We start from the raw sequence: 26,468 nt of genomic DNA on the forward strand, positions 1-26,468 counted from the left end.
GGCAAACATGAAATCTTTGGATTTAAACACTAACTGAAGTAAGTTTGGTTTCATCAAACTTTGTTTATGAAGTTGATATGATTAATGAGATTACTGATAATAGCAATGAATTTTATAGAATTAATAATATCTGTAACACATTGGCGCAACAAGGTGCAATGCTTTCCAACTAGAAGAGTAATTGCTATATTCAGAAGAGGAAAGTGATGCTTTACAGCACAAAATTTTTCCAGTGTACCTACAACTCAAAAACATAAAAGAGAAGGGGGGAAGGGAATATCTCAACCTAGAAGTTGAACATCTTGTTCCTAAACTTTAATCCTGATTCTTCATTTCTTGATCCCAGTGCATATCACTCAACATATACTTGCATCTTTGACATTAGAGTCAATAGTTCCAGATGGTAGAAGCTGCAGAATGACCATGTTTTTTGACATTTCAATCATGTATTCACCCCTAATTTATCTAACCCATCCACAACTTCAATACTCTATCTTTGCCACCTGACGCCACCTTCTCACCATCTGGACTCCAATCAACAGCATAGACCTTTCCAAATGATATAATAAAATCCAAAATCAATTATCAAAACAAAACAAAAAATTAAAAGACCTTTATTTGGATGCAGAACATACCTCATCCTCATGGCCTGGAAGGTCTTGTTTCAACTTCTGTGTCCGGATATCCCAAACCTAGATGAATTTAACAAATTTCAACAGAAGGTCATTGGATATGCCCATCCTCAGCAAACACATGACCATCAAATCAATCAAGGTCCAGCATGTAACAACTATAGTAAGACATCTAGATGTAGATGCTTTAATTTTAAGGGTCTAAACAAATAAATTTGTGGTCAAAATTTGAAAATTTATTAATGCATAATAGATATCAATTCCATCATTGCTCAAGTCACTGCCTTGCACATGGCAAAGAGACAACATCAAAGCCAAGAATTTTGTAAGTAGGATTAAAGTATGGGGAGGGTATTTATTTATTCATATGGATAGAAGAAAAGATTCATGATTAGAAACTCTCCATCAGAAGCAATGTAGCAAACTTAATTGGAATGGCGGATAGCATTTGTTATGAGTCCTTTCCATTTTGTGCATAAGATCTTTTAATTGTGAAGAGATGGCATTATAAACATTTTATGGCATCATTTTTTGACAATTAATTATTTTTTAGTCTATCCTTGTTTAAAAATGCCTAAAATCTTAATTGAGTTTACAGCAATATGTGAAACCAAAGGCTTTCAATCATTTTAGAAACTCTTAATAAGAAGAAAAGGTAATAGTTTTTCTATTACCTTCAGTGTGGAGTCCTTGCTGCCACTCAAAAGAAGCCTACTGTCTGCGGACCAGCTGTTGGGCAACAGGCGACATAAACATTAGCTCCAAGACAAGTGGATGATTATAATCACAAAAACAGTACAAACCTGATCTGATAAACAGGCCCAACATGGCCCCGAAAAGCAGCAACAAATTTCCCAGTAGCACCATTCCATAACTTGACAGACTTATCAAATGAGGCACTTGCCACCCATTGCCCATCAGGTGAAAAATAAACATGATTTACTAGCTGTTAGAGAGAGACAAGTAGAAACTTCAATTAGTAAACTAGAAGAATAGATTTGTGCAGTTATATACATTGGAGTTCTATATACAGATAAAATGACGCAGGACAGCCAGAACAAAACGAAACAACCAAAAAATAAAGGGATATGGCTTAAGAGTCAGCACCTACACTTTGCTTGGAGTCAACACCAAACGGGGGGAACCACTAGGAGTTAGCACCTAGGGTGGACCTGGAGTCAACACCAAACCAAAGAGAGACCAAACGGCCATTTTTTCATTAATCAAAATATCAACTATCTCCTCAAGAAGTACAATAAGTTGTTTATAAAGGATTTCTAAATCCTAGTTCTAATTGGCTAGGAAATCCTAATTGCCTTATTACAAAAATAACCTTACTTCCAAAATTAAAATACTAATAGCCTAATAAACTACTAGGATCTAAAACATAAAAATACAATTAACTTGCAAACATAAATAATACTAAATAATAATTTTCTTGCGTCTCCCGCATCATTCTTCTCTGGTTGGAGAAAACTCAACCTCGAGTTCTAAAGCATTTAAGGATTAAGATGCTGACAAGTAACACTTGCTTCAAGTCTGGAATCACCTTAGGGAGCACAGAGAAAAGAAAATCCTTGAGTTCCACCATGCCAAACTTTTCTGGAATAACAAAATCAATATGTGGAATTAATACAATCTTATCTAGAACCATTGGAAGCACTATGTTATCCACTTTCTCCACTTTAGCAAACTGTTTGTCTTCATGCACCATGGAAGGCTGATCAAAAGCAGATTCATTAGCTTCCAATATCACATCATGTGCACCCTCTAACATAATACTCTCTTTAGAAACCATCTCTTCACCTTGCTGCTCTTCAATAGATTTGTTTCCTTGCACGCATGTTAAAGCAACACTTGTCGAGGCATGTATGTCTTTGTCAACATTAGGCTTTGGTGTTACTTTAGGTTTCTCCACTACCAAGATATCATCAATGTTGTCTTCTATGGGGGCAGCAATGATTTCATTGTGATCAATTATCCTTGGTTTCCCAATTGAATCGGTTTGAATCTTCATTTGCTTCATCTGAGCAATCATGAGCTTTCCAAATAATTCCTTTAATTCCTTGGTAGATTGTTCAAAAGTGCACTGAGGATATGAAATGAAATGAGGATTCATCGTATTTGCTTCAACTTGAAAAGTACCATAGTGAGATTGTGGTAGATACTTAGCTCGAAAGTATGGTAACAAATACTCATCACAAAACTTTTCTTTCATATCTTCCCACACACTAATGGCAAGTTCATACTTTATATAGCGGGAATACTCAAGATCCTCACAAAACAGTTGTGCTCCACCTCTTAACTTCAACTTTGCATACCTAACCTTTATGTTGTCTGCAAAATTTGCTTGCTCAAAGAATTGCTCCATCCCATTCATCCAGTTGACAAAATCCCTTGGATTATTCTTACAACCATCAAAATAAGGTGCTTCTAATATTACCACAATTCTCTAAAATAGTGCTTCAACAAATAGTTGTTGTGATTCTCTTTGGACAAATCATTGGAATGGGCTTCTAAGACTGTTCTCCCAAATAGTTCCTAGGATTGGGCTTGTTGACAGGTTTGGATTTCGTGCTTTTCTTTCTTTTCTTTTTCTTTTTTTTTTTTTTTTTTGGGGGGGGGGGGGGGGGGGGGGGGAGATGGGGGGGTGGTGGCTAGTGGGTGAGCACTCACTGGGTGAGCACTCACTTAAAGGATTGAGTTTAAAAATTGACTTGGGTTGGTTTGTTGGTTTGTGTAGAATAATTGGATTGGGTCAGGGAATATTAAAACCCAAAAGGCTTCCTAATTGGGTGGATCAAAAACAAGAGGGGAAACTTGATTAACAAATGGGTCGGATGAGGGTTTTCAAAGACTAAAGGGTATTTGAGTTAAAAAGAAAAAGGACCGGGTTAGGCGTTACCTTTAAGATCTGATCGATGGGAGGCACTTGTGTTGCAGTTGGATGGTGGTGTGGTGGCCCAGGTGAGGGTTGGTTTTGCGGTGGGTCCATGGTTGGCAATGGAGGTCACAGGCTACTATCAGTGGCTGTTGGCGGAACAGTGAAGGTGGAGCTATGTACGATCGGCACTTGGGTTTTGTGGGTTATGGGTAGGGATGGTCATACCCATTGAGTAATGGATATTCGATATCCAACCCTACCTGATCCAAATGTTCCGAGTAATACCCGGTTCTTCATGGGTACAGCTTAACCGGATAAGGTATGAATATTACCCGAATTGTTTGGGTAGGGTATGGATATTCTCCAAACCTGACCCGTATTAAAAAATAAATAAATAAATAAATAAAAAATCCTTTCTCACCGAACGAAAACCTCAAAAAATAATAGATAAATTAAAATCAAAATTATGCAAAATGAAAAGAAACAAACCTTGTAGTCGAGAGTGGGATCCAAGCCGATCAAAGATCTGATTTCCCATTCGTCTATATCAACATCTCCACCTCTAAACGACCGATTAGACTATTCATCGGCGTCGTCATTTTGGTCATCGAGCTCTCTACAAAGCTTTCTTTGCGAAGCTCTTTGGTCTTTCTTAAAGCACTCATCGAACGCCGATGATCACGGCATGTCGTCGTGATTGCGTGTGTTGTTAGTATCTCGCCTCCATTCTCGTCGCTCGACCTCGCCATCGATGAGTGACCACGGCGATGATTTCGAGGATGCAAGGGATCCGAACACCTTTTCGACTCGGGCTCGAAAGCTATCGTCTATGGATTCTGAGGACGCCATTGAAGGAGAAGGAGATTTTTTGAGGTTTTCGTTCGGTGTGTATTATGTTTTTAAGTAAAATTTTTGGATTTTTTTTTTTTAAAAAAAAAAAAAATTTAAATGGGTTTCGTGTTTCGGGTAGGGTATGGATATCCATGGATAATATATCCAGGTAAGATTCGGGTATGGATACTAATGGTATTGATATTCGGGCATCCATGGGCAAACTTTTCGGGTAGGGTATGGGTATACCCGATCTATACCCTACCCATGGCCATCCCTAGTTGTGGGTAGGTTTGTGTTGTGGTGCTCAAAACTTGATGGATGCTGCTGTGTGGATTTTGACAGTAGCAAGATGGTGGAGGTAGAGGGTGATGCTGGCAGGATTTTGTGAGGTTTTCTGTAGTGGTAGGCAAAGATACTATTCTTCTGGTGGGTGGAAAATGCAATGGCCGAAACTCTCTCTTTTCTTTTGTTTTTCAAATATTTTCTGGTTTGGATTGACTGCAGTGATGCTTCAAACAGATCAGTGTTTGCTCTGATACCAAAACTGATGCAGGACAACCAGAACAAAATGAAACAACAAGAAAATAAGGGGATATGGCCTAAGAGTCAACTCCTAGGCCTTGCTTAGAGTCAACACCAAGCGGGGGGAACCATTAGGAGTCAGCATTTAGGGTGGACCTGGAGTCAACACTAAACCAAAGAGAGACCAAATGGCCATTTTTTCATTCATCAAAATATCAATTATCTCCTCAAAAAGTACAATAGGATGCTTATAAAGGATTGCTAAACCCTAGCTCTAATTGGTTAGGAAACCCTAATTGCCTTATTACAAAAATAACCTTGCTTCCAAATTAAAATTCTAATAGCCTAATAAACTACTAGGACCTAAAACATAAAAATACAATTCACTTGTAAATATAAATAATACTAAACAATAATTTTCTTGCGTCTCCCGCATCATAAGAAGATTTAGTATCTATACAGCAGCTCCAACAACAACTAGGGTACCATTCACACTTCATAGGAAAATAAATAACTGAAGGATTCAAAACTGGCATAGTCATGAAGATTCAGATATGTTCAAATAATCTGGCAGTAAAGGGGAAACAAAAAAAGGAAGTTGAAATTTATCTGCTTAAGAAAATTGTCAACCCTATGCTTCCAGGTACTAAACCCAAACTATCTTTAATTATTTCAATTCTGCAAAGCAGGATGACATGATACTTAAAGATAACTACGGCAGAAAGGGGCAAGCGATTCAAAAGGAATGTCTCTTTATTCTTTCCATAGTTATTAGTATGGATCTCAAACGTTATTTTCAGGGCTTCTCAAATGGCATCAGTCATAAGGATAAGACTTGAATCTTGCCGAGGACTATGATCTTGTTAGTTTTAGCAAACAATTATTGATGCATATTCTTGTGAGTAATACGAAACAAGTACGAATGGAGTTTCATCCATGCCAAAAAAGAGAGTCCTACTTCTCTTATTTTCAGTCAAAATCACTCAAATGGAAAAGATGAAAAACTAGGAAAACAAAGTAATCTTGCACTCCCAAGAATGAAAAACAATTTAAATGAAGACAGATAATTGATTATGAAATATTTGTACCTGTTGATGACCTGTCATTCGAGTTTTTGGGTGTTTGCTGACAAAAGGTTCCCAAAGGAACATAGTAAAATCATCAGATCCAGAGACCAATCTTTCAGGGGCATTGCCTTTCATTTTGTTATACCTTTCCAAAGCAACCTATATTTATTAATAGAGTGAAATGCAATTAGTTCCATATTAAGGAAGATGGAGGAAGATTAAAAAAAAAATTGGCATGAAGCCTGGGCTCAACATGACCAATAACCTATGGTTGCATGAAGCATGTGCAAATAAAAATGAACGTAACCTGGAGAATCAAACTTAAGTAACATTGCATAAAACAACAAGCCTCCAGTCTTCCCCAAATTATTTAAGACAAAAATCAAAAAGAAAAAGCTACATAATACATATGTAACATGATTGCAGGAAAACTCAAACAAGAGCCCCTAAAAAAGGCCTTATTCCTTAAGATTCTGAAAGGCAGACTGCAAATGATTAACAGCAAGACTTTACAGGTGCTTGCAATATCCCTTATCTGGTGCAAATTCTTCCTCAAAGAAGTTTTCATTTTCCAATCTTATTATGTCTCCACCAAGGAGAGAGTGAAATGTTATGACAAATACAACATTTAAAGCAAACAAAAAATATTTACCTTCTTCATTTCCTCAGGAGATGAATATTGCTTGCCTGTATGATCAAAAGCTCCAGTGCGAAGAACATATTCAGTGCTCAATGCAAGCGAGTTGACCCAATGCCCATGACCCTGAAACAAATACTCATTATTCTATATAAAGAAAAGTTTGAGAAATAGTAGAAAGTAGAGGAAATTAATAAATGACATCAACCACTGGGATTCAAGATAATAGACTCCCCAAATAAGACTAATAATAATAGATAGGAACACTAATGACAACAGCAGAAGAATGGCAATACAAGTTGGATAATGATATATGGCACAACTGAAGCAAATGATTTAATTTCAGAAGCAGCCAACAACAAAAAAAAAATCATCACGACACATATCACATACTTGAACAAATTTTACAAATTTATTTTTTTGATATATCCTAAGAGAAGAAAAGGAAATGCTGCAATAAAGCCCAAGGAAATTAGGAAACACATTGACTTCTGTTGTACAATCAGAGCATAACTTAAAATTTGATAGGCATTTTAAATATCACAAGAGAATGCATTTATTCATGCTTAACAGTGGTGTACAAGCCAAGAGCCTTCTAGCTCAACTGGCACCTCCTAGAGGGTGTTTGGTATATACACTTAAAAACTAAAAACATGTATTTGAAAACATGTGGGGAAATACGTGTTGAGTGAAAAAGTGTGGAAATACGTGTAATGTTGTTTAAAAACTGAAAACATGTGTTTGAGTGGGTGTACCAAACGGGGTCCTAGTGTTTCCAATAAAGACGTTTGAGATTTAAATTCTCTCTCCCTCATTGTTATAATTATCAAATTATATCCAATAAAAAAAAATACAGTGGTTTACAGTACTGTTGGAGGGTAACCCACTACTGGGGCTTTTGGTCATTCAATTAAATTGAATGTTTTAATATGTGTATGATAGATAGAAGAAACGTGTGTAATAGGAAAAATATGAATTCTTGAAAACCCAAGTAAGAATTAGCACCATACTTGATCTTAGCCAAAAGGTCAAATATCCTTGAACATGTTCATTTCAAGTACTAGATAAAATAAAGTGAGATACATGTAAAACAAATCTAAGATCCTCTTTTTGGGGATAGGTACTAATACATTAAGAAACCAAGAAACATATAGGTATTCAAAGAGATCTTCAAATACTACAATCTAAAATAAGGAGATCAATCAAGATTTTGCATGTTACAATCATCCAGTCATACAAATATCTTAAGAAATAAGCTAAATGAATTTAAAGGATTTGTAAACAATCTAAAAAGAACATTTGATTTGAGGAAGAATAAAAAACAGAAGCACATTGGTACAATGACAGTCTTTGTTTTCTTTTTCTTTTTTTTCCTCTCATTGACATAAGAAGGCAAAATGTGAAGAGGACGCTTTCCAATATAAAGGTTTTGCTTGAAGGCCTTCAAGTAACATAAACAAAATGGCACTTACAAATAAAAAAATATATTATAATGGGTGGAGGGTGAGGTCATGGGTACAAAACTCAATGGTGCATGTGTAACTTCCAATCAAGAAAGTAACAAAAAGCTTTTAATAAACTGTTTTCATAAATTCTATGGACAAACACACTATTACTGATGAAGTAAAATTACAGCAGACTAGTTCCAACAGAGGAAGACATGGAAGGTGATAAATAATGACATCATAAGAACATTTACAAACAAGTAAAGGACATGAATTATTAGGAAAACAACTCTAAAAGAGTTATCACTACCTTTAATTCACGAATCAGCTTCCCTTGTGAAGTTTCCCAAACTTTGATAGTACAGTCCTGGGAGCTGCATCAATTGAGATGAAGATATGGTTAGAAATCCAGAGCACACTGAAGCTTGGATGGTGGCTATTAGACTAGTAAAGCTTATTATTTATTAATACTTGATTCTGGTTTTCTATAAGTAAACAGTAATTTGTGTTTATTCAAAATTACAATGATGGCCATCTCCTCAAAAGGGAAGTTCCATAACATTTTCTTGAGTTTTTAAAATGTAACTCAATCATCTTTATCATGAAATTTTCAATTCTCCAAAAACTTTGTCTCTTTTGCTTCATCAAGAGACAACTTCACCATTCTTTATGAAAGGCTCTAAGTAAATCTTTATAAATTAAGAAAATATCATCTACATCCTCTAGTTGTATTTATTTTGGTTGCTTGTGCCTTCCAGATCATTTTTCCTGCTTTTTAAGTTATTTCTTCTTTCATAAGAAGAAGACTAAAATATATACCCCCCCCCCCTCACACACACAGAGACATACATTCATACAAACATATACACACACATATTTATTTGTATTTTATATATGTCATTCGAAATTGTAAATTGGAACTAGCATCTGTCTGACACATTGAGCCAATTTACAAATTAGCAAATCACATCATAAATTAAGATATGTACTCACCCTAACGAATCTCATTACATTGCATAGCCTGGGCATTCCACTCCCAATTTGTAAGCCAAAGTTGGCAAATTTACTTTAAGGGAAGAGAAGGAGGGAGAGGGGGGGGGGGGGTGGTAGGGACTTGGTTAAACCCCCATATAGCTTTACTCATACGCAGTGCAATCTTGAACATGTTATTACAAATTTAGAAAGGATTCACAAATCAGTTAAAGTTGTGAGAAATGCCCAACCAAAAATAAATGGCAGAGCAGCCATGCCGTTCAAAGGTTGAAAAGACATTGAAGCACTTATAAAAATCAATACATGTTCTAGTAAGACAAAATTCATTGATCAACTGAATCTACATTTACAGAAAACATAAAATAGGAAAAGAAGTCCAGGTATACGTTTGTAACTATTAAGATTTTTGTAAAGATATAAAACTTCACCGATAAACATTGCAACATAATTATAAGAACTTGAGAAAAAAGGGTACCCTGTATAGATAACTCCATCTCCACCCCATTTTACACAAGTTATTGCAAGTGTGTGGCCACTAAGACAAATAACACATTTCTTAGTAACGATGTCCCATATGCGTGCATCACCATCTTTACTAGCACTTACAAATCGACGACATGGAGCATTCAGGTGGGCTGGTTCCCAAGAGATACCAGTAATCCATTTCTTGTGACCCTAATTAATAGCAGATTCCAAATGTTAATGTCCAGAAAATGTATTGGTAAGCCCACTATTTGAAAATAATAATAATAATAATAATAATAAAGAAATTTCTAGCACTAGCATCAATCATTACGTTCTGTGAACAATCAAAATTTATACAATGAACCAACATTTGGTCAAGTAAAAGACTTTACGGTAAGTGGATTGCCCGATGGCCTCCCTGTCTCAGGGTCCCAGCATAGAAGTTCTCCAGCCTTGCTGCCACTAACAAGATGCCTACCATCCGGAGACCATGCAATACAAAGAACCCAGTTCTTGTGTCCTGTATAAAAAGAGAAGGCTCATGATTGTTAATACAATGGATAGAGGAAGGGCAATGATTGGCCATCTACTCGAAAATTAAATTAAGTGCTATCCCAGTTTTATAAAATATTAACAAAAAAAAAAAAAAAAAAAAAAAAAAAAAAAAAAAAAACGGATCAAAGCATGTTATTCTCATTTAACATGCAGCATGTTATAGTGGGCACAAAAATTCAATACAAGGGCAATGTCAAAATTTTGAGATTTACAGGACATGTCCTTGAGGAAAAAAAAAAGCACACACACACACACACAATTGCATGATTACTTAAAAGTTCTGTGCGTCGTATAAGTTAAGTTTTTTTATTTTATTCTAATTCCTTTTTTCCACTACATTTTCTTCAAGTGGTTACACATGAATATCAATGTGAGACGAGTCTCCTAGATTTCAAACCTGTACATGTGAATAGCGGTGTCTGGGTATTAAGATCCCAAATTCTGACTGTGGTATCACCAGAACCACTTGCCAAACGTCGCCCATCAGGACTAAAGGCAACTGAAAGTACAGCTTCAGTGTGACCTGCAGTGACATATACAGATTTAAGAAAACCAATGAAATGATACTAAACTACATGCCGATAAAGACATTGCATATAAGGAGTGAATCTAAGACAAGGGTTAACCATACAAATTGAATTCATTAGCTGAATTTAGCTCAGTTTGGAAGCCAGGATTAACATCGGACAACAAAAAGGGGGGTGAAACTAATTGAAAAAGGGAAAACGTTAGATTGCATCAATCAATTAAAATTAGACTGGTGTAATCCTTTATAGATAATATAATTAAAGTACATCGGGAGGGCAGGGCGTACAAGATTTTTTTATAAAAGAAGTACATGTAAAACCATTCAGTCATATGTACTTGCCATTGTATATGAATTCATTAACTATTATAAAAAGAACAATTAAAAAAGACTTTGCAGGTCATATCAGTAACAAGAGTTGTCTGGGCCCGTTTGATAATGTTGTTCTAATAACGTTGTTTGTATTTTTTAGAAATACGTGTGGGTAAAAAAGTGTATGAAAATGCGTGTAATGTTGTTTAAACACTGAAAACTGTTGTTCAAAATACACTACCAAACACCCATCCTTGAAAAGTATTCCTATTCAAAATAACTTGTATGTACCATACTACAAACACAAATACCACAAAACTACTGCAATGGAATAGCATTTAAGTGGCACAATGATGGTCTCTAGACCAATGAAAACTATCAGTAGTCCACTCATAATAAAGTATCACAAAGCAACCAATTATTTTTTGATAAATACAATGCAACCAATTATATAAAAAAGGTAAAAGAGTTCATGTTGTCTTGTAGTTAATGTGTTCATGTAAAATGGTAATGCAAAAAAATTCAAAATATCATACCAGAAATTGTTGCTGAACAACGATTAACCGGACGAATTCGGAAAACAGCTTGTGGTTGATAAACTATTGAGAGTGCCTTCTCCACAGAAACTGCAAATTTGTTATCAGGTAAACAAACAATAGCAAAGCCTCATAAATCAGCCTTTAAATGCCTCATTCAAAAAACAAGAGCAATAACTAAAATCCAATTGCAACAGCTAAAGCGTGACACTTCTACTGCCAGTCTCATTTGACTAACCTTTGTTTTTCTCTAAGTAAGTGCCAAGAGGCACAACAAGCTCCTTATCTGATATATAGAAAGAATAGGGCAACTTCTCCTCCTGAAACAAGCCAAAAATATAGACACTCATTGTTATTTAATTCATAGAAACACAAACGCAGCCTCTCAACATTTTTCAATTACTAAGGCCACCATTTCTAATAAGTTGATCAATTTACCATCCTTGCTACCATATTACATCATTCTGGGACCATAGCCCTGGCAGTTTTAGTCCCTCTACTTCCTAAATTCAAAGACTCATAATTTCCATTATCCACAAGTCCATGTGGCTGAATTTTCCATCTTCCTTATAATGCTTTCCTAGAAACTCAACCAATTCAATACAAAAATTTTCAAGTCTTCTTCTTTATCCTCCTAGAATTTCTCAACAACTAAACTAAAGAATTTTCAGGGCCAAAAGATTCAAACTTGATTATTATTATTTTTTTTTTATATATATAATTACAACATATAGTGTCCCGTCCATAATATTACTCTTTACCATCTTTCCAAGCACCAATTGATTTCTTTTTTTATGCAGGCCTATTTGAGGTCACTTATTCAATGACAATAAACTTTACCAATTGAACTAACTAAACCCAATTCGAACTTGACAAGTTGAACAGAGAAAGCTCAATTCATTTAACAGTTCAGCTTTCTCTTCTCACAATTTCTCAACAACCCAACATGCCACCGCAACCAAAAAACAAAACCCAGAAGCCAAAAGGCAAAAAAAAACTTACATTGTTGAGAAGCTGATTGACCATTTGCTGAAGCTGTTGAGGCCCAGCGATTTGGGGAAGGTACATGGGAACTCCTAGAGGAGTTCCTTCTGGGTCCGTCAAAAGACACATCACCTTATTGCTTGTCTCTCTTTGCTCTTCTCCTTCCACCACCTCCATTGCTAAGCTTCAAATTCAAACCGTGTTTATGTGTATCTGTGTGTGCAATGGAACTCAAGGTTTTGTGTTTCAAAGAAACAGGGTTTTGGGGTTTGGGTTTTAGTTTAGGTTTCAGAGTTTTTGTTTTAGGTTTAGCAACTTTTATTACAAAATGCCTTTATAAAAGGCCACGCCACGTCAACTTTTTTTTTTTTTTGTTTTTTATCGACACCAAAAAAATATTTTATATCAAATAATTAGATAACAGCTATATTTTTATGATCACCAACTCAAAAAAGTGTTTTATATTGAATGGTGTCACGTTAGTTATTTGGTGTATGTTTGGATTGCATGTTTCCGACCTGCAATCTAGCGTTTGCATTTTTGGTTGGATCACACGGTATTGTTTATGACCCAGTCAAAAACGTAAAAAGTGCATACCAATGGATTTTTTGGTTTCGCGAAACTATTTTAACATTTAAAAATTATTTTGCTATAGTATTTTCAACAATAAATTTTTAGTTTTCAGCAAATAAGTGGTATCCAAACACACCATTGATGCTACATTTTTCAACATTATAATATCTAAACAAAATTATGGACCCATTAGGCCCTTGGTCATGATCTAAGGCTCTTGTGACCAAAACAAATGAATGTCCAAAAACAAAGAGTAAAATACAAGAGAAATATTACGTCTACACATTTTTATTACATTTTATTTTTACAACAAATCTTAGGTATCAGAGTATTATTGGTGGGTAAAAGAAAAGTAACATTAATTGTGGACTCAAATTATAACTAATAGTAACAAAATTTTAACTAAAATCTATCAAATAAATTGGTCTCCTTTACTCGACACTTTGCAATCTTACAATTTCAAAAAAATGGTGGGCTAGTTGGCTGTTGCAGAACTAGAGGCTTGCAAAGAATTCAACTCAAAACACTATATTTGTAACTTTTTTAACTAATTATATCACTTGTTGTGATTATTGTATTATAAATGTGGTGTCAATAATAAACCCACATGAAAATAATGTTACTCTATTCATAACATAACATGACAATAGTTGTGTTTGTAAAATTATTCATTCAAAAATAGGAATTTGTATCAGGATCTTTGTAACTCAACAGCATAATTTGTTCCTCTTAATTAGGATAATTAAGATTCAAATCTTCCATATCAGGCTATTAGATTTTTTTTTTTTCCAAGGGTGGCTTGTACTTCTAGGGACAAAAAAAATATATACATTATATTTTAGATTCTCAAGATTTATTTTTTTCAAAAGGTGGCTTGTACTTCTAGGGACCAAAAAAATATACATTTTATTTTAGATTCTCAAATTAAAAAATGTAGTACAATAATCAACTTAATCATATGATAAAATATAATAAAGGTAAGAATTGTACCATACATTTTTAGGACGAATTAGGATCGAGTGCAATACCCTACCCTCTCCCCCACTCACAAACAACTTATACAATTTTACTATCTTTACCTTTATCTTTAATTTTTTCACTTTTTTATTCAATAGTTGAGAGTGAAAATTGTTTTTTTCAACTTTTAATCTTAATTGTTGATAGCTATTGCATCAAGTACAATATTTAGATCTCAATCCTTTCAAGGCAGTAGCAATGAAAAGTTACAAATGGAGAGAAATGGATGGTGTTGTTATGATTACGATGTTAACGGGTAGGGTGATCAATTCACGGTAATTTAACTCTTCAACTTTCACTATAGTCCTTTCTCCCAAAAAAAAAAAAACTTTCACTATAGTCTATACAATACAAAATTTAATACATTAAGGTCATTTGCCATCTTTTAATAGAATGAAGAAATGTAAAAATACATGAGTGGTTCTTAAATTAGTTCACGAGTAATTTTAGTTTTTAAAATTTTAAGTTGATCATTTTTAGTCATCAAACTAAGTAATCACTTTAATTTTTTTTAAATTAAAACAATTTTAATCCTTATAAAATGATGATATATTAATTTTTTGTTTAACCACGACATCTATAAGTTAAAAGTGATCATTTTATCATTACCTGTAGTCTTTCATCCTTTATTAGCTAAACTTTAGGCATCAACGATGTCTTTAAGCTATTAATTTCTATCATTGTAGTTAAACCCCCAAAAAAAAAAAAATTAAAAAAATAAAGAAAAAGAACAAGACATACGTCATACATGATACACCTCCCCAAGTTCCAGGCTAATCTCCTGATTAGGGATGGCAATGGGGCGGGGCGGGGCGGGGCCGAAGGATGAGATCTTCGCCCCCGCCCCGCATTGATTTTTCTTGCCCCATCCCCGCCCCGCCCCGCATGACGGGGAAAATTTCTTGCCCCATCCCCGCCCCTTAAGGCCCCATGAAGACCCGCGAAGCCCCGCCCTACACTGTAAAACTTTATTTCTCGTTAATTTTCCCTACAACTATTACCATTTTTTCAAATAAAATGACATGTTTCAATAATAAAAATATACTTGAAATTATAAATAAATTTATTCTATCAAATCAAACTAATTTTTAGCAAAAACTAAATAATATTATTTAAATGTTTAACAAGACAATATCACAACAAAAATCTCATAACATGATAAAATAAAATTTTAACAAGCTTAAAGAAACAGTGTTGTTAAGCAGCTAAATGCCCACACAAAATTACAAAAACAATGACATAGACACATATTTAGAGACACAGACCCGTAACTCATTAAAAAATTATATTATATTTAACCCTTATTAATGCGGGGCGGGGCGGGGATGGGGCGGGGTGGGTCTAAAAAGTGTAAACCCATCCCCGCCCCGCCCCGTGGTGTGGGTCTAAAATCTCACCCCATCCCCGCCCCACCACCTTTGCGGGGCGGGGAAAACCCGCACGGGGTGAAACGGGGAGGGGCGGGGAAAAATTGCCATCCCTACTCCTGATCACGTTATTTACGTCAAATGTAAATTTAGTGATAAACCGACTAACATCCTTGGGAAGTGGGATTTTTTAAAATAAAATAATAATATTCATTCTAATATTTAATTTTTTTTTTGAGACAATAATATTTAATTGTTATTAATGAATGATTTTCATTTAATAATATAATAAAAAACTAATCACCTGAGATATATGTGACTCCATACTTTTACTTGTGGAAGAATACCTCTATTTTATTTTCCTTAAAGTTAATGCTTTCTTAAAATAGAAGTTATTGTGGTAATTATGCTTCTTTTAATTATATTCAATGCTACCCTATAAATTTTTGTTAATAACTTTTTATTTAATCAATATTTTAAAATTTTCATTGTTAATCTTAATTAAGTTCTCACTTTTTTAATATGCACACTATTTTTTTTTTTTTTGGATGAAATATGCACCCTAAAATTGGTTTTAATAAGATGGTATTTACTAGTTAGTCTATAAACTCATATTTTATGTATAAATTTTAAGAAAACAAAAAAATTGAAATATATTTATAGATGAGATAATTATTAATATCTTAGTTTCTTGATATGTAAACAATCTAATAGTAAATTTTTCATAGTATACAGTCAATATATAAAAAGTTATTGACTAGCATACTATTATAAATAAAAAAATAAAATAAAAAGAAACTGATGTAATTTTAATATATATATATATATATATATAATTTTTTTTCATTCCATCTCAAGGATTAAATTTTTTTATTGTTTTTTTTTTGAGAAAGAACACTTTAATTTTATTTAAGGAATAGTCGAATTAACTTGAATTACAGTAGAAAAGTGTGAAGAAACATCTTCTATTCACACTGAAAACTTGCTAACATGTCTCACATTAGTCACATATTTAGCAATGTTATGGCAGCACTGTTAGCCTGTTACTCTGTCTCCTAGCATGGCTAAAATGCACATATTCAAATTAACTAACCATATAAATTGGCCCACTGTAATCTCAAGAATCAAGTGTTGCTTCGTGTTAAAGGTGTTAACTACCTTAAGAAATATAATTAATTTGTCTATGGACCAGCAAAAACTCGAGATTCTTTATATATATATATATATATATATATATCTTAAGATTCTCAATAATATTGGCAATATCAACTTGTCACCTATATTAGTCCCCGTTAATTCCTTCTTTTCAAGTTATCTCTTAAGATTTTTAATAATATCGGTAATATTGACTAGATCAATGATTTGTCACCTATATTTATCCCCGTTAATTCCTTATTTTTAAGTTTGATTTAGAGTAAGATACACAACAAACAAACAAAAAAATGACAAATTTTTTCACTTGGCAAAATTTTATCGATTTTTATATAGACTCACCACTGAATTCATTTTTTAACCTCACACTACCAACCTGACATATTAGCAGGTATCAAATTTGTCAGTGTCTATATAGCTTCGACCTATCATATTAGCAGATATCAAATTTGTAGTGTCTATGTAGCTTTGATATATAGTATTATAGTGGGTTAAAAAAAGGTTTGATCTGTAGAGAAGGAATATATAAGTAGTATATTACGCCTGGAATAATAAATGGTTTGTTTTTGATAAGCAGGAATAACAAATTGTTATTTTTGGAGGGATGAGACGGACCAAGCCAAAGCGTCCTTTGACGTAAGAAGTGAGGTTTACTCCATTCATGTCTTCTTCTCTGTAAGACCTCAGCTTCCCTCTCCACTTTTCCTTCCAAATCTTCAACACTTTTGACACTGCAGCTCAGACTCAGCCACTGATCACAATTGTAACCAAAATGTCGAGCTCTCAGTGCTTTCAGAACGCACCAACCTTGAGCTCAACCTGTGGAGCAGGGACAGTCCAAGAGTTTGGAGGCCTTCAAACTTATGTCACTGGCTCTCCTCATTCTAAGCTTGCCATCCTTTTTCTTTCCGATGGTTTTGGTACCTATCTTCTTTTCTCTTACTTGGGTTCCTTTGTTTCTTTATGTGTTTTATATACATGATGTTTATGTACATGTTTGCCTTCTTGATTCTCTAATTCAAAAGTTTTGGACCTGGGTTTTGATTAGTTTTGTGGAAGCTTTCCTTGCAAAGCGATTATAATTCCCAATAAACATTTTTTTAAAAAAAATTGGCCACCTGGGTTTGAATGATATCGTTGTTAATGAAGTAACAAAGAATATGACTTTGATAGAATAAAACGATAAGAAAGAATATGTGATTGACCATGATTAGTAGTTGATAATCAATAGTCAACCCCAAAAAAATTTGAGACCAAAGGCTTGCCTTTTGTTGTTGTTGTTGTGTAATGTGTGTGTGTCTGGAGGGTGGGGTGTGTGTGTTGTGGGGGGGGGGGGGGGGGGGGGGGGGGTTTCTTCAGTTTTCTTGGAGATAAAGTATAGCATTACAAATAAGGAATATGATCTATCTTTATTAGACATAAATTTGATTATGTTCCTTGGAGCTATAATTCATTTTTTTACGTATCATCTTGTGGTGTTTTGCAGGTTATGAAGCACCAAATTTCAGGTATGATGATTTCTTTATTTTACTGGATCAAATATTTCAATTGCGCTATATAGAGGCAACTAGTTACCTATAAAAGAAAACTGTCACTCAAACTAAGAGGATAAAGTTATGTGACAACATTCAATAGTTACATTGGATCATTAAAGCAAAAGAAAAACAACATAGGTGATAGAAATGATTTTTAAAGGACGGCTTGCTGAGCTGCTACTTTTTTTCCCTTGGTTCTCTTAGAGATAAATCTTGCCTTCTCTAGGATTAAGGATTTTGAAGGAAATCCGCTTTTTGTGCAGCTATGATCCTTCTTTTCTTAATTTTCACAAAACTAGTACATGTAGAAAGAAATCAAACAGTAGAGAGAATATTTGGAGATTAGAAAGCTGGTATAGTAAGGTTACATCTACTTTTATAACACAACATAATCTCTATACAGAAAGAATTTCAAAACCAAATTTATAAAGAGTAATTCTCCGAGATAAAATCTTGCCTTCTATTGGATTAAGGAATTTAGGGATGAAGGAAATTCATTTTTGTGCAGCTATGATCCATGAAAAGGAAGAATGGAGAGTTTTCTCTTCTTAATTTTCACAAAACTAGTACATGTTCAAAGAAATCAAACAGTAGAGAGAATATCTGGAGAGTAGAAAGTAGAAACTGTATCTTGTTCATTCGGCTAGTATAGTAAGGTTACATCTCCTTTTATAATACAACATATTCTCCATACAAAAAGAATTTAAACTCAAAATCGATTGTACAAAGAGTGATTCTTAGAAAGTATTATGTGATTGCTTCCTTAGAATTTTCCAGTAGTAAAGGTGGTTGACTAGGACCAACTTTGGTATCATTCGAGTAATTACTTAGAGGTTATTTTGGAATTGCTTCCTTAGGAGGCTCCAACTAATGGTGGTTTATTAGGACCAGATTTGGTAACACTGAGTAATTGTGACCAGCCTAGATTCCTTGATTTCTGCCAATACATGTATTGTTAACTTCACAAATACCATTATCCAACAATTTTGTTCATCTGCCTAAGAAAGTCATTTAAAGGATGCGATGCAGCCACGCAGGATAATGATAATAACATGCAATCCTTAACATCATTATTAATGAATTTGAAAAAAATAAAGAAAAAAGAAAAGAAAAAATAAGTGATATCAAGTCCAAGAATGTGGGAAACACGAAGCTTGTGGAAGGATTGAAATTTTTAGTTTGAGTGAAGAATGTGGCTGATGAATATTATGAAAATGAGGATACCAAGGAAAGTGAATTCAATGGTTAGCTTATAAACTTTTGAACTCTGATTTCCAAGAAGGAAAATAAGGAAAATGAAATAGCAAGTATCCATAATGGGATTCATGTGGTTTGCCCGTAAGACATGATCACTGAATTTTGACATGTGACCCATAATATCGTTGGAGTCATGTTTTAGGTATAACTGTTTTAATTTATCATTATTATTAATGGTAAATAGTTCATGTGCCTCACACGGGAAATTATATATGTATATGAAACAAAGGACAGAGGAGACCGGAATATTTCATGCCTCTTTCCAACAGCTATAGAGGCCAAAATTGGGCCATTTACATGTAATTGGCCTAAATTTAGGCATGTTTAGTTAGCTAATGGAACACAGCCAGGCAATCCAAGGGCCAAAGGAGCCTAAAGTTCTTTGAATTTCATGGAAATTATAACCTTGGAAAGAGGCTGGAGATAGTAACAGAAATAACTCTCCTCTTTTGCCCTTTATTTTAGAGTGTATAAATGCTCACGTGAGGTACAGATACTATTTACCATCAATAGTAATGGAAAATGTCATGATTATCACTAAAGCACAATTACATGGATTTGTGTGTCAGACTTAAAAGTTCATAAGGTCTTTGTGTTTTACAGGCAAACCGCAAGGGAGTTTTCTGCATTTTCCACATTATAGATTTTAAGGGCTTGTAAAGTGAACTTGTTTCTAATTGTTGATTGTATATGCATCCTAAATATGTAGTGTTTTGATAAGTTCATCCTAAATATGAAGTGTTTTGATTACAAGTCTGAAACGCTATACTTAGTCCAGGGTATATAATGTTTTCTTCTTCTTTATTTTCTTCTGTCCTCAGCATTTATTTGATTTTTCTCATACTACTTTTTAGTCCTTCACATGTTAATGATATATATTTGTAATAAATTATCTAAACTTGAGCCAAATAATATCCAGTCCTCAATAGTTTGAATTAGTGGAAGCAAATGTTTTTCACATACTATGATTTATCATATTTTAGCTTTTACTAAGCACATAAATCCAAACTGCCATCAACCATGTCTTAGAGCTGTTTGTGTTCCATCAATTTTCTTATTCACCAGCCAAATTTACTCGTGTTCTAGATAAAACTAGATGTTAGTGTATTCAACTATCAGTTATTCCTAGCTATATGATATTAATAATATGCATTTCCTCTATGTGAAGGAAACTAGCTGACAAGGTTGCAGCAGCTGGCTTCTTTGTAGTAGTTCCTGATTTTTTCCATGGTGACCCTGTCATTGATTGGTTTGACCCTAAATTTGATCGAGACACCTGGATGAAAGCTCACAACACAGTTAGTTTCTTGCTTCTCAGTTGCGATCTTCAGGATGGGCATATGAAAAATTGTGCAAGAATCAAGAAAATAAGCAGGGCACATATCAAATTGTGTTTGATGTCCTAATTGACATACAATTACACGTCTATGCATTTTTTTTTTTTAATACCAAAGTTGAAATTGAATGCTTTTTATCTGTAATGTATGACTTGAACTAACCTAATTCTGACTGCTTTGAGCTTAATTTGAATAAATATTCCTTTCTAGGAAAAAGGATTTGAAGATGCCAAACCTGTGATTGAAGCTTTGAAGAGTAAAGGATTCTCTGCCATAGGGGCTGCAGGTTTTTGCTGGGGAGGTAAGTGAGTTCCTTTCAATTTAAACTTTGATGAGGAAATTAATGCTTGAATTTTTTGAAAATTTCTCGGCATAGTAAACCTGGAGTGCTTCAGTTGCTAACATCTAGCTTGCGTGCATGTATTTTAGCAATGGTATTGGTCAAATTAGCAAGTTCTACTGACCTTCAGGCTGCAGTCTTGTTGCATCCTGGACGGATCACAGAAGATGAAATCAATAGTAAGTCTTCCATTTGTCAAGCTCATGCTAAATATATGTTACAAGTTGCATGTTGTCTCAGATGTTCAGGTTCATTGTTTCAGATGTTAAGATTCCTATTTCAATATTGGGAGCTGAGATCGACCATTCTTCCCCACCTGAACGATTGAAGCAGTTTGGAAAGAAGTTGTCAGAAAAATCTGAGGTATGTCCTAAGAAAAAGTCATTCATTGATTCTCTATTCATGATTTTGAATTTTATAAATGTTAATGTTTTGTTCCAATTTAAGTCTTCTTTTTTTTTTTCTTTTTCTTTTTTTTAAAGTAATTTGCCATCATAGAATATTTCCAGCATTTAATAAAGCCTGGGTAAAACAACTGGAATTTCTTTCATGACTAGAAATTCATGGCCAGAAACACTTCTCTTGATAAGAGAGTATAATCTCTTCCAGCATAGTAAATCTTCTGGATAAAAGTTATAATTTCTTCTTCCTATAACAAAGAAGAGTGGTTTTTCTGCTTTGCATGTCAAAATTAACAATAATTCAGCTGCTTTTTTTAACCTCCTACTATGTATATCTTTCAGTTCGATAGCTTTGTGAAGATATATCCTGGTGTGGCTCATGGATGGACAATAAGGTACAATGTTGAGGATGAGTCAGCCGTCAAGAGTGCCGAAGAGGCCCATTTGGACATGTTAAACTGGTTTACCAAGTATGTCAAGTGAAAAATTGTTTATACATGAAAGAGAAATGTGAGGGTTGGAATAACGTAAGGTAATGTGGCTAGAAAACGGGAATTATCTATGTATTGTATGCAGAAATTAGTGTCTTTGTTTCACCTAAAAGCTTGTACTTTATTAGTATTGTTTGGTCTTTCTAGTGAAAAGAACCAAGATTTGAATCTCCATCTTTCACTTGTTGCAATAATTGAATTATCGAAAAAAGAGATTAGCACCCTTGTTTCAAAATTTTGGTAATAATGGGTAAATGAGTTTTATATACCCAACCCAATTATGCCCACCCCAAACCCACTCATTTGATACCCCTTGTTTAAACCTACCACTTAAGAATCTAATCAAAACCCATGAAAATACCAAAAAAAAAAAAAAAAAAAAACTCATACCAATATAAACAGATTGATATCCAAAAAATTATCCCAAACCTATCAAAATCACAAAATCCAAAGTTTGGGGAATATAGCAAATCATAAGAACAAATCTTAGGTCCGGTGTAGTGGTGTCAGCTCTAGAGACAACATGTGTGGCGGCGCCAGCGGCGAGGTGGAGCTTCGATGGTCAGAGGAGAGGAGGAGATGGAATGGGTTTAGCGTTGGAGGAGCCGTTCTTTAGGTCTAAATCTTGTATACGTGTTGGAGGATTTTGAGTTTAATTGAGATATAATCATGTGTGCTAGAGTGTATTGGCTTTGATTATCAAAAAAATGTGTATTGCCATTTCACTATAAATCTGATGTGACATTTATTTATTGGTGGCATAAATTAGCTCATTTACGCCAGCTCTAGACTGAAGATTTACTCATATTTAATTGTTATTAATGAATGTTTTTCATTTAATGATATAACAAAAAAACTAATTACTTGAGATATATGTGACTCCATACTTTTACTTGTGGAAGAGTACTTTTTTTTTTTCCCTTAAAGTTCATGCTTTCTTAAAATAGAAGTTTTTTTTTAAGGAAATTCTTAAAATAGAAGTTATTGTAGCTGTAAGGACTCAATTTGTAATGACCCCAAAAATGGTATTGGGTTCGTATGTTAAGGGTCCAAACAATATAATTTGTAGAGCGTGGGCTGAAAGGCTAGGCCTTGGTCACCGGACAGTGGTTAGTCATGGTACTCATACAGAGGTGAACCATGTTTGCTCAAGAAGTCTTTCTCCTCGGCATGGCCTGGGAGGTTCTGGTTCTTAGCCTTTTTTCCCAGCCCTCTTTCTAGATTGCTTACTTCTTTTTTTATATTAGCCTTTACCCTTTCTCCAACGTTCACGTGTAGGTTCAGTTTTCCAGGGCTAATACTTGTCCCATCAGCCCATATCCAAAGTGGTTGGGGGTGGTTGTAAAAACTGGAAAGCATTGCTCTGTCTGGCGCAGAGTATTTAATTGCAGTAATGGCAACCTTTCTTTTGTCCTTTGTCGCCATATTGTCCAGGGGTCCTTTCTCCATCAATGTGGAGATGTTCAGTTTTTCCTTAAACTGTTACTATATCGTACTTGCCCTTTCTTTCAGGAGTGCGTTGGGACGTCGAGGACAGAATCATCCTCGGCTATATCTCTAGGCCATTTGGACTTTCACTGGCCCTAAAGCAAAGTGGGCCGAGGTCACAAGTTCTCTGGCCCCACAGTGGCAATTATGTTTCTTTTAATTATATTCAATGCTACCCTATAAATTTTTGTTAATAACTTTTTATTTAATCAATATTTTAAAATTTTCATTGTTAATCTTAATTAAGTTCTCCCTTTTTTTTTAGAGAGTTTCAACTTATAGCGTCCGCTCCTAATGATAGCTCTTTATCATCAGACCAAGACACCAATCAGTTTTTAGTGTAGGCGGGGATTGAACCCCAAATCTCTTATACAACTATCAGAGACTTTACCAATTGAGCTAACTGGAACCCACAAGTTCTCCCTTTTTTAATATGCACACAATTTTTTTTTTTTCACACTAATTTTTTTTTGATGAAATATGTACAACCATCAGAGACTTTATCAGTTGAGCTAACTGGAACCCACAAGTTCTCCCTTTTTTAATATGCACACAAATTTTTTTTTTTTCACACAAATTTTTTTTGATGAAATATGCACACTAAAATTGGTAAAATAAGATGGTATTTACTACTTAGTCCATAAACTCATATTTAATGTATAAATTTTAATAAAACAAAAAAAAATTTTGAAATATATTTGTAAGGACCCAAACTTGAGTTCCTAGCCCAGTACGTGGACGGACTTTGGCCCAAGAGGCCCAAAACAATGAATTTGTAGAGGAATGGGTTAAAACACTGGGTTTTAGTTAATCAAACAACGTTATAGATAGGCTTGATGACAAAAAGATAACAATGGACTATTATGAAATGAAGAAAGAACATCCTCGGCGAAATTCGAGGACAATAGTTCTAATATATTGTTCTTAGAAAGTGTTACAAATTTGATTGTGGATTGCTACAATATTTCTTCTCTCCAATTTTCGATCCCCTTCATTGTTCTTTTTCATCTTCTTTTATACTCTCACATCTTTTCACCTCAACCGTCCACCTGTATGCTAGATGGTTAAGGTTGATACTTGTCCCATCAATCATTTTCATAAGTCTTCAAGTAGTAGCTGTAAGGTTGAAATACATTGTTCAGGTATCACTTCTATATTAATGCGGTCAGGGGATTAGCTGTAGTGTATTTAACGCGGAGGCAGCAGCTTTCTCCCCAGATATTTTGGGGTTCATCCTTATCTCACATCTCTGCAGTGCTTGTCCACCCTAAACGAATTTCAAGGATTGTCATCTCTACTGTCAATCCATTTTCTAGGACCTCGGCCGAGCTTGGCTGAGGAAGTTTTCATCCTCGGCACACTTTCCGGGGCCTTTAGGACCAAACCCCACCTTTTATTCATCAATGCAAATTCCTTGGACAAAGACATCTCATCCTCGGGCGGATCTTTGTTCTCGACTTGGGCCACAGGCCCAACATATGAATAAATAATGCACTTTTGGGCCCAAGGACCCTACAATATTTATAGATGAGATAATTATTAATATCTTATTATCTTGAAATGTAAACAATCTAATAGTAAATTTTTCATAATATACTATCAATATATAAAAAGTTATTGACTAGCATACTATTATAAATAAAAAAAATTAAAAAAAAGAAACGACGTAATTTTAATATATATATTGTGGGGATCGTTCGATTAATAGGCCCATAGGATTCAGAATGGGTTCAGGATTGTTGGGCCAGTGGCCCATCGAAGGCCATATACCCGTCCGAGGACACCATGGTCCTCGGCAGAACGCGTCCGAGGACGATCGCGTCCGAGGACGATCAGGACGTGGTCTCGTTGCGATCAGATCTCAGAATTCAGTCATCTCAAAGGGTAGAGTAGCCGACTAAAGATGAAAGAGATAAGGCAAACAAATATCTGAAGTTACAGCTACCTCCGCATTAATGACCTCTCAACCAACTCTCTGGCCGCATTAATGTGGAGGTGATACTTGAACAGTGGGGAAGCAGCCTTACAGCTGCCCATAGGAAGTTCCAGGAGGTGCCAGATGGGACAGAAAGAAATCCTCCGAACCCAACCTACACGTGTGCGGCGAGGATGGAGCGCAAAGGGAGATATATAAACTAAAAGAAGAACATGAAAAAGGGGGATCGAGACAGAAAAAAGAAAGAAAAAGAACAAGAGACGGAAAGTAGAGAGAGAAAAGGGAGAAGAGAAAGAAGGATTGGTATTAGTCACTAAGGAGGAATATCCAGAGTATCAACTGAAAAACCTTGAACGTTCATGAAATTGAGTCTTTGGAGGAGAGATTACAGTTAGCCTAGTTCTTTACACCCACGCTTTAAAAATCATATTGTCTGGGCCCTTTACGTACGAACCCGATACTGTTTTGGTTCGGTACTAAATCGTGTCCTTACAATTGGCGCCGTCTGTGGGAAGAACTTGTGTTAGCTTGTGTAACCTCTAATACAACGTTTTCGATGGAAGGAGTGGAACTGCCTCACCCCGCAGCGGGGCTGCATCAGGGTGATATCAGCCCGCATCAGGCAGAGTCAAGGGGCTCTCAGCCTGGTGGTCCTCGAAGAAGTCCTGAACAGAGGGAAGTCCAGGAGGGGAGCATACATACTACTCACACCACGAGAACCCGTACACGCGGGAAGAGTCACGTTTCCCACGTGAAGCATGATGGGGATCTGCAACGTGAGATTGCGGACTTGAAGAGAGAGTTGCGCCATGCACGACGGGAACGTTCACCACCTCGCTTCGAACTATCATCCGGGGAGTCGGATGAAACTAGTTACAGGCGGAGGTCGAGGACTCCGCAAAGCGAAACTTTCTCCTACGAAGAGGAGCGTCGTCATAGGCGTAGGCGTAAAAGTCCCACTAGCAGGGGCTTGGGAAACGATGCGATGAACAAAGCATTGAGTCAGATTTCCAAATCACCATTTACAAGAAGCATAGATGATGCTACCCATCCTCGGCGGTTTAATCAACCTACGTTCTCTCTGTATGATGGCCACTCGGATCCGGTGGAACATGTAAGTTATTACAGCCAGAAGATGGCTATTCATTCCAGGGATGATGCTCTGATGTGCAAGATTTTTCC

At 35.2% G+C, this 26,468-nt stretch overlaps 2 protein-coding genes across 2 annotated transcripts; one reads left to right on the forward strand and one right to left on the reverse strand.

Moving 5' to 3' along the window:
• Positions 1-90: 90 nt before the first annotated feature.
• Positions 91-12,711, reverse strand: LOC115950906 (notchless protein homolog). Its single transcript, XM_031068180.1, has 13 exons — positions 12,411-12,711; positions 11,647-11,728; positions 11,409-11,498; positions 10,432-10,557; positions 9,872-9,999; positions 9,490-9,689; positions 8,332-8,395; positions 6,592-6,702; positions 5,961-6,098; positions 1,436-1,578; positions 1,307-1,361; positions 636-692; positions 91-549 (listed from the first exon to the last, which is right to left on the reverse strand). The coding sequence occupies exons 1-13, from the start codon at positions 12,567-12,569 to the stop codon at positions 466-468; spliced, it is 1,437 nt and encodes a 478-aa protein (XP_030924040.1). The 5' UTR covers positions 12,570-12,711; the 3' UTR covers positions 91-465.
• A 4,311-nt stretch (positions 12,712-17,022) lies between these two features.
• Positions 17,023-22,077, forward strand: LOC115950909 (endo-1,3;1,4-beta-D-glucanase-like). Its single transcript, XM_031068185.1, has 7 exons — positions 17,023-17,421; positions 17,988-18,009; positions 20,462-20,591; positions 20,841-20,931; positions 21,060-21,149; positions 21,233-21,333; positions 21,714-22,077. Exons 1-7 carry the CDS (start codon positions 17,274-17,276, stop codon positions 21,852-21,854), a joined length of 723 nt encoding a protein of 240 aa, XP_030924045.1. The 5' UTR covers positions 17,023-17,273; the 3' UTR covers positions 21,855-22,077.
• The last annotated feature ends 4,391 nt before the right edge of the window (positions 22,078-26,468 follow it).

Source organism: Quercus lobata, chromosome 6 (assembly GCF_001633185.2).
Source record: "Quercus lobata isolate SW786 chromosome 6, ValleyOak3.0 Primary Assembly, whole genome shotgun sequence".
Lineage (NCBI taxonomy): Eukaryota > Viridiplantae > Streptophyta > Magnoliopsida > Fagales > Fagaceae > Quercus > Quercus lobata.

Bases quoted from the DNA above. Each gene is read 5' to 3' on its own strand.
- LOC115950906 (XM_031068180.1), bottom strand. From the start codon at position 12,569: ATGGAGGTGGTGGAAGGAGAAGAGCAAAGAGAGACAAGCAATAAGGTG. The intron at 9,690-9,871 runs GTAAAGTCTTTT...GCTATTAATTAG, and splicing joins CATCGGGCAATCCACTTACC to GGTCACAAGAAATGGATTAC. The intron at 1,362-1,435 runs GTTTGTACTGTT...GTTGCCCAACAG, and splicing joins GGGCCTGTTTATCAGATCAG to CTGGTCCGCAGACAGTAGGC.
- LOC115950909 (XM_031068185.1), top strand. From the start codon at position 17,274: ATGTCGAGCTCTCAGTGCTTTCAGAACGCACCAACCTTGAGCTCAACC. The intron at 20,592-20,840 runs GTTAGTTTCTTG...ATTCCTTTCTAG, and splicing joins GGATGAAAGCTCACAACACA to GAAAAAGGATTTGAAGATGC. The intron at 21,150-21,232 runs GTAAGTCTTCCA...TCATTGTTTCAG, and splicing joins CACAGAAGATGAAATCAATA to ATGTTAAGATTCCTATTTCA.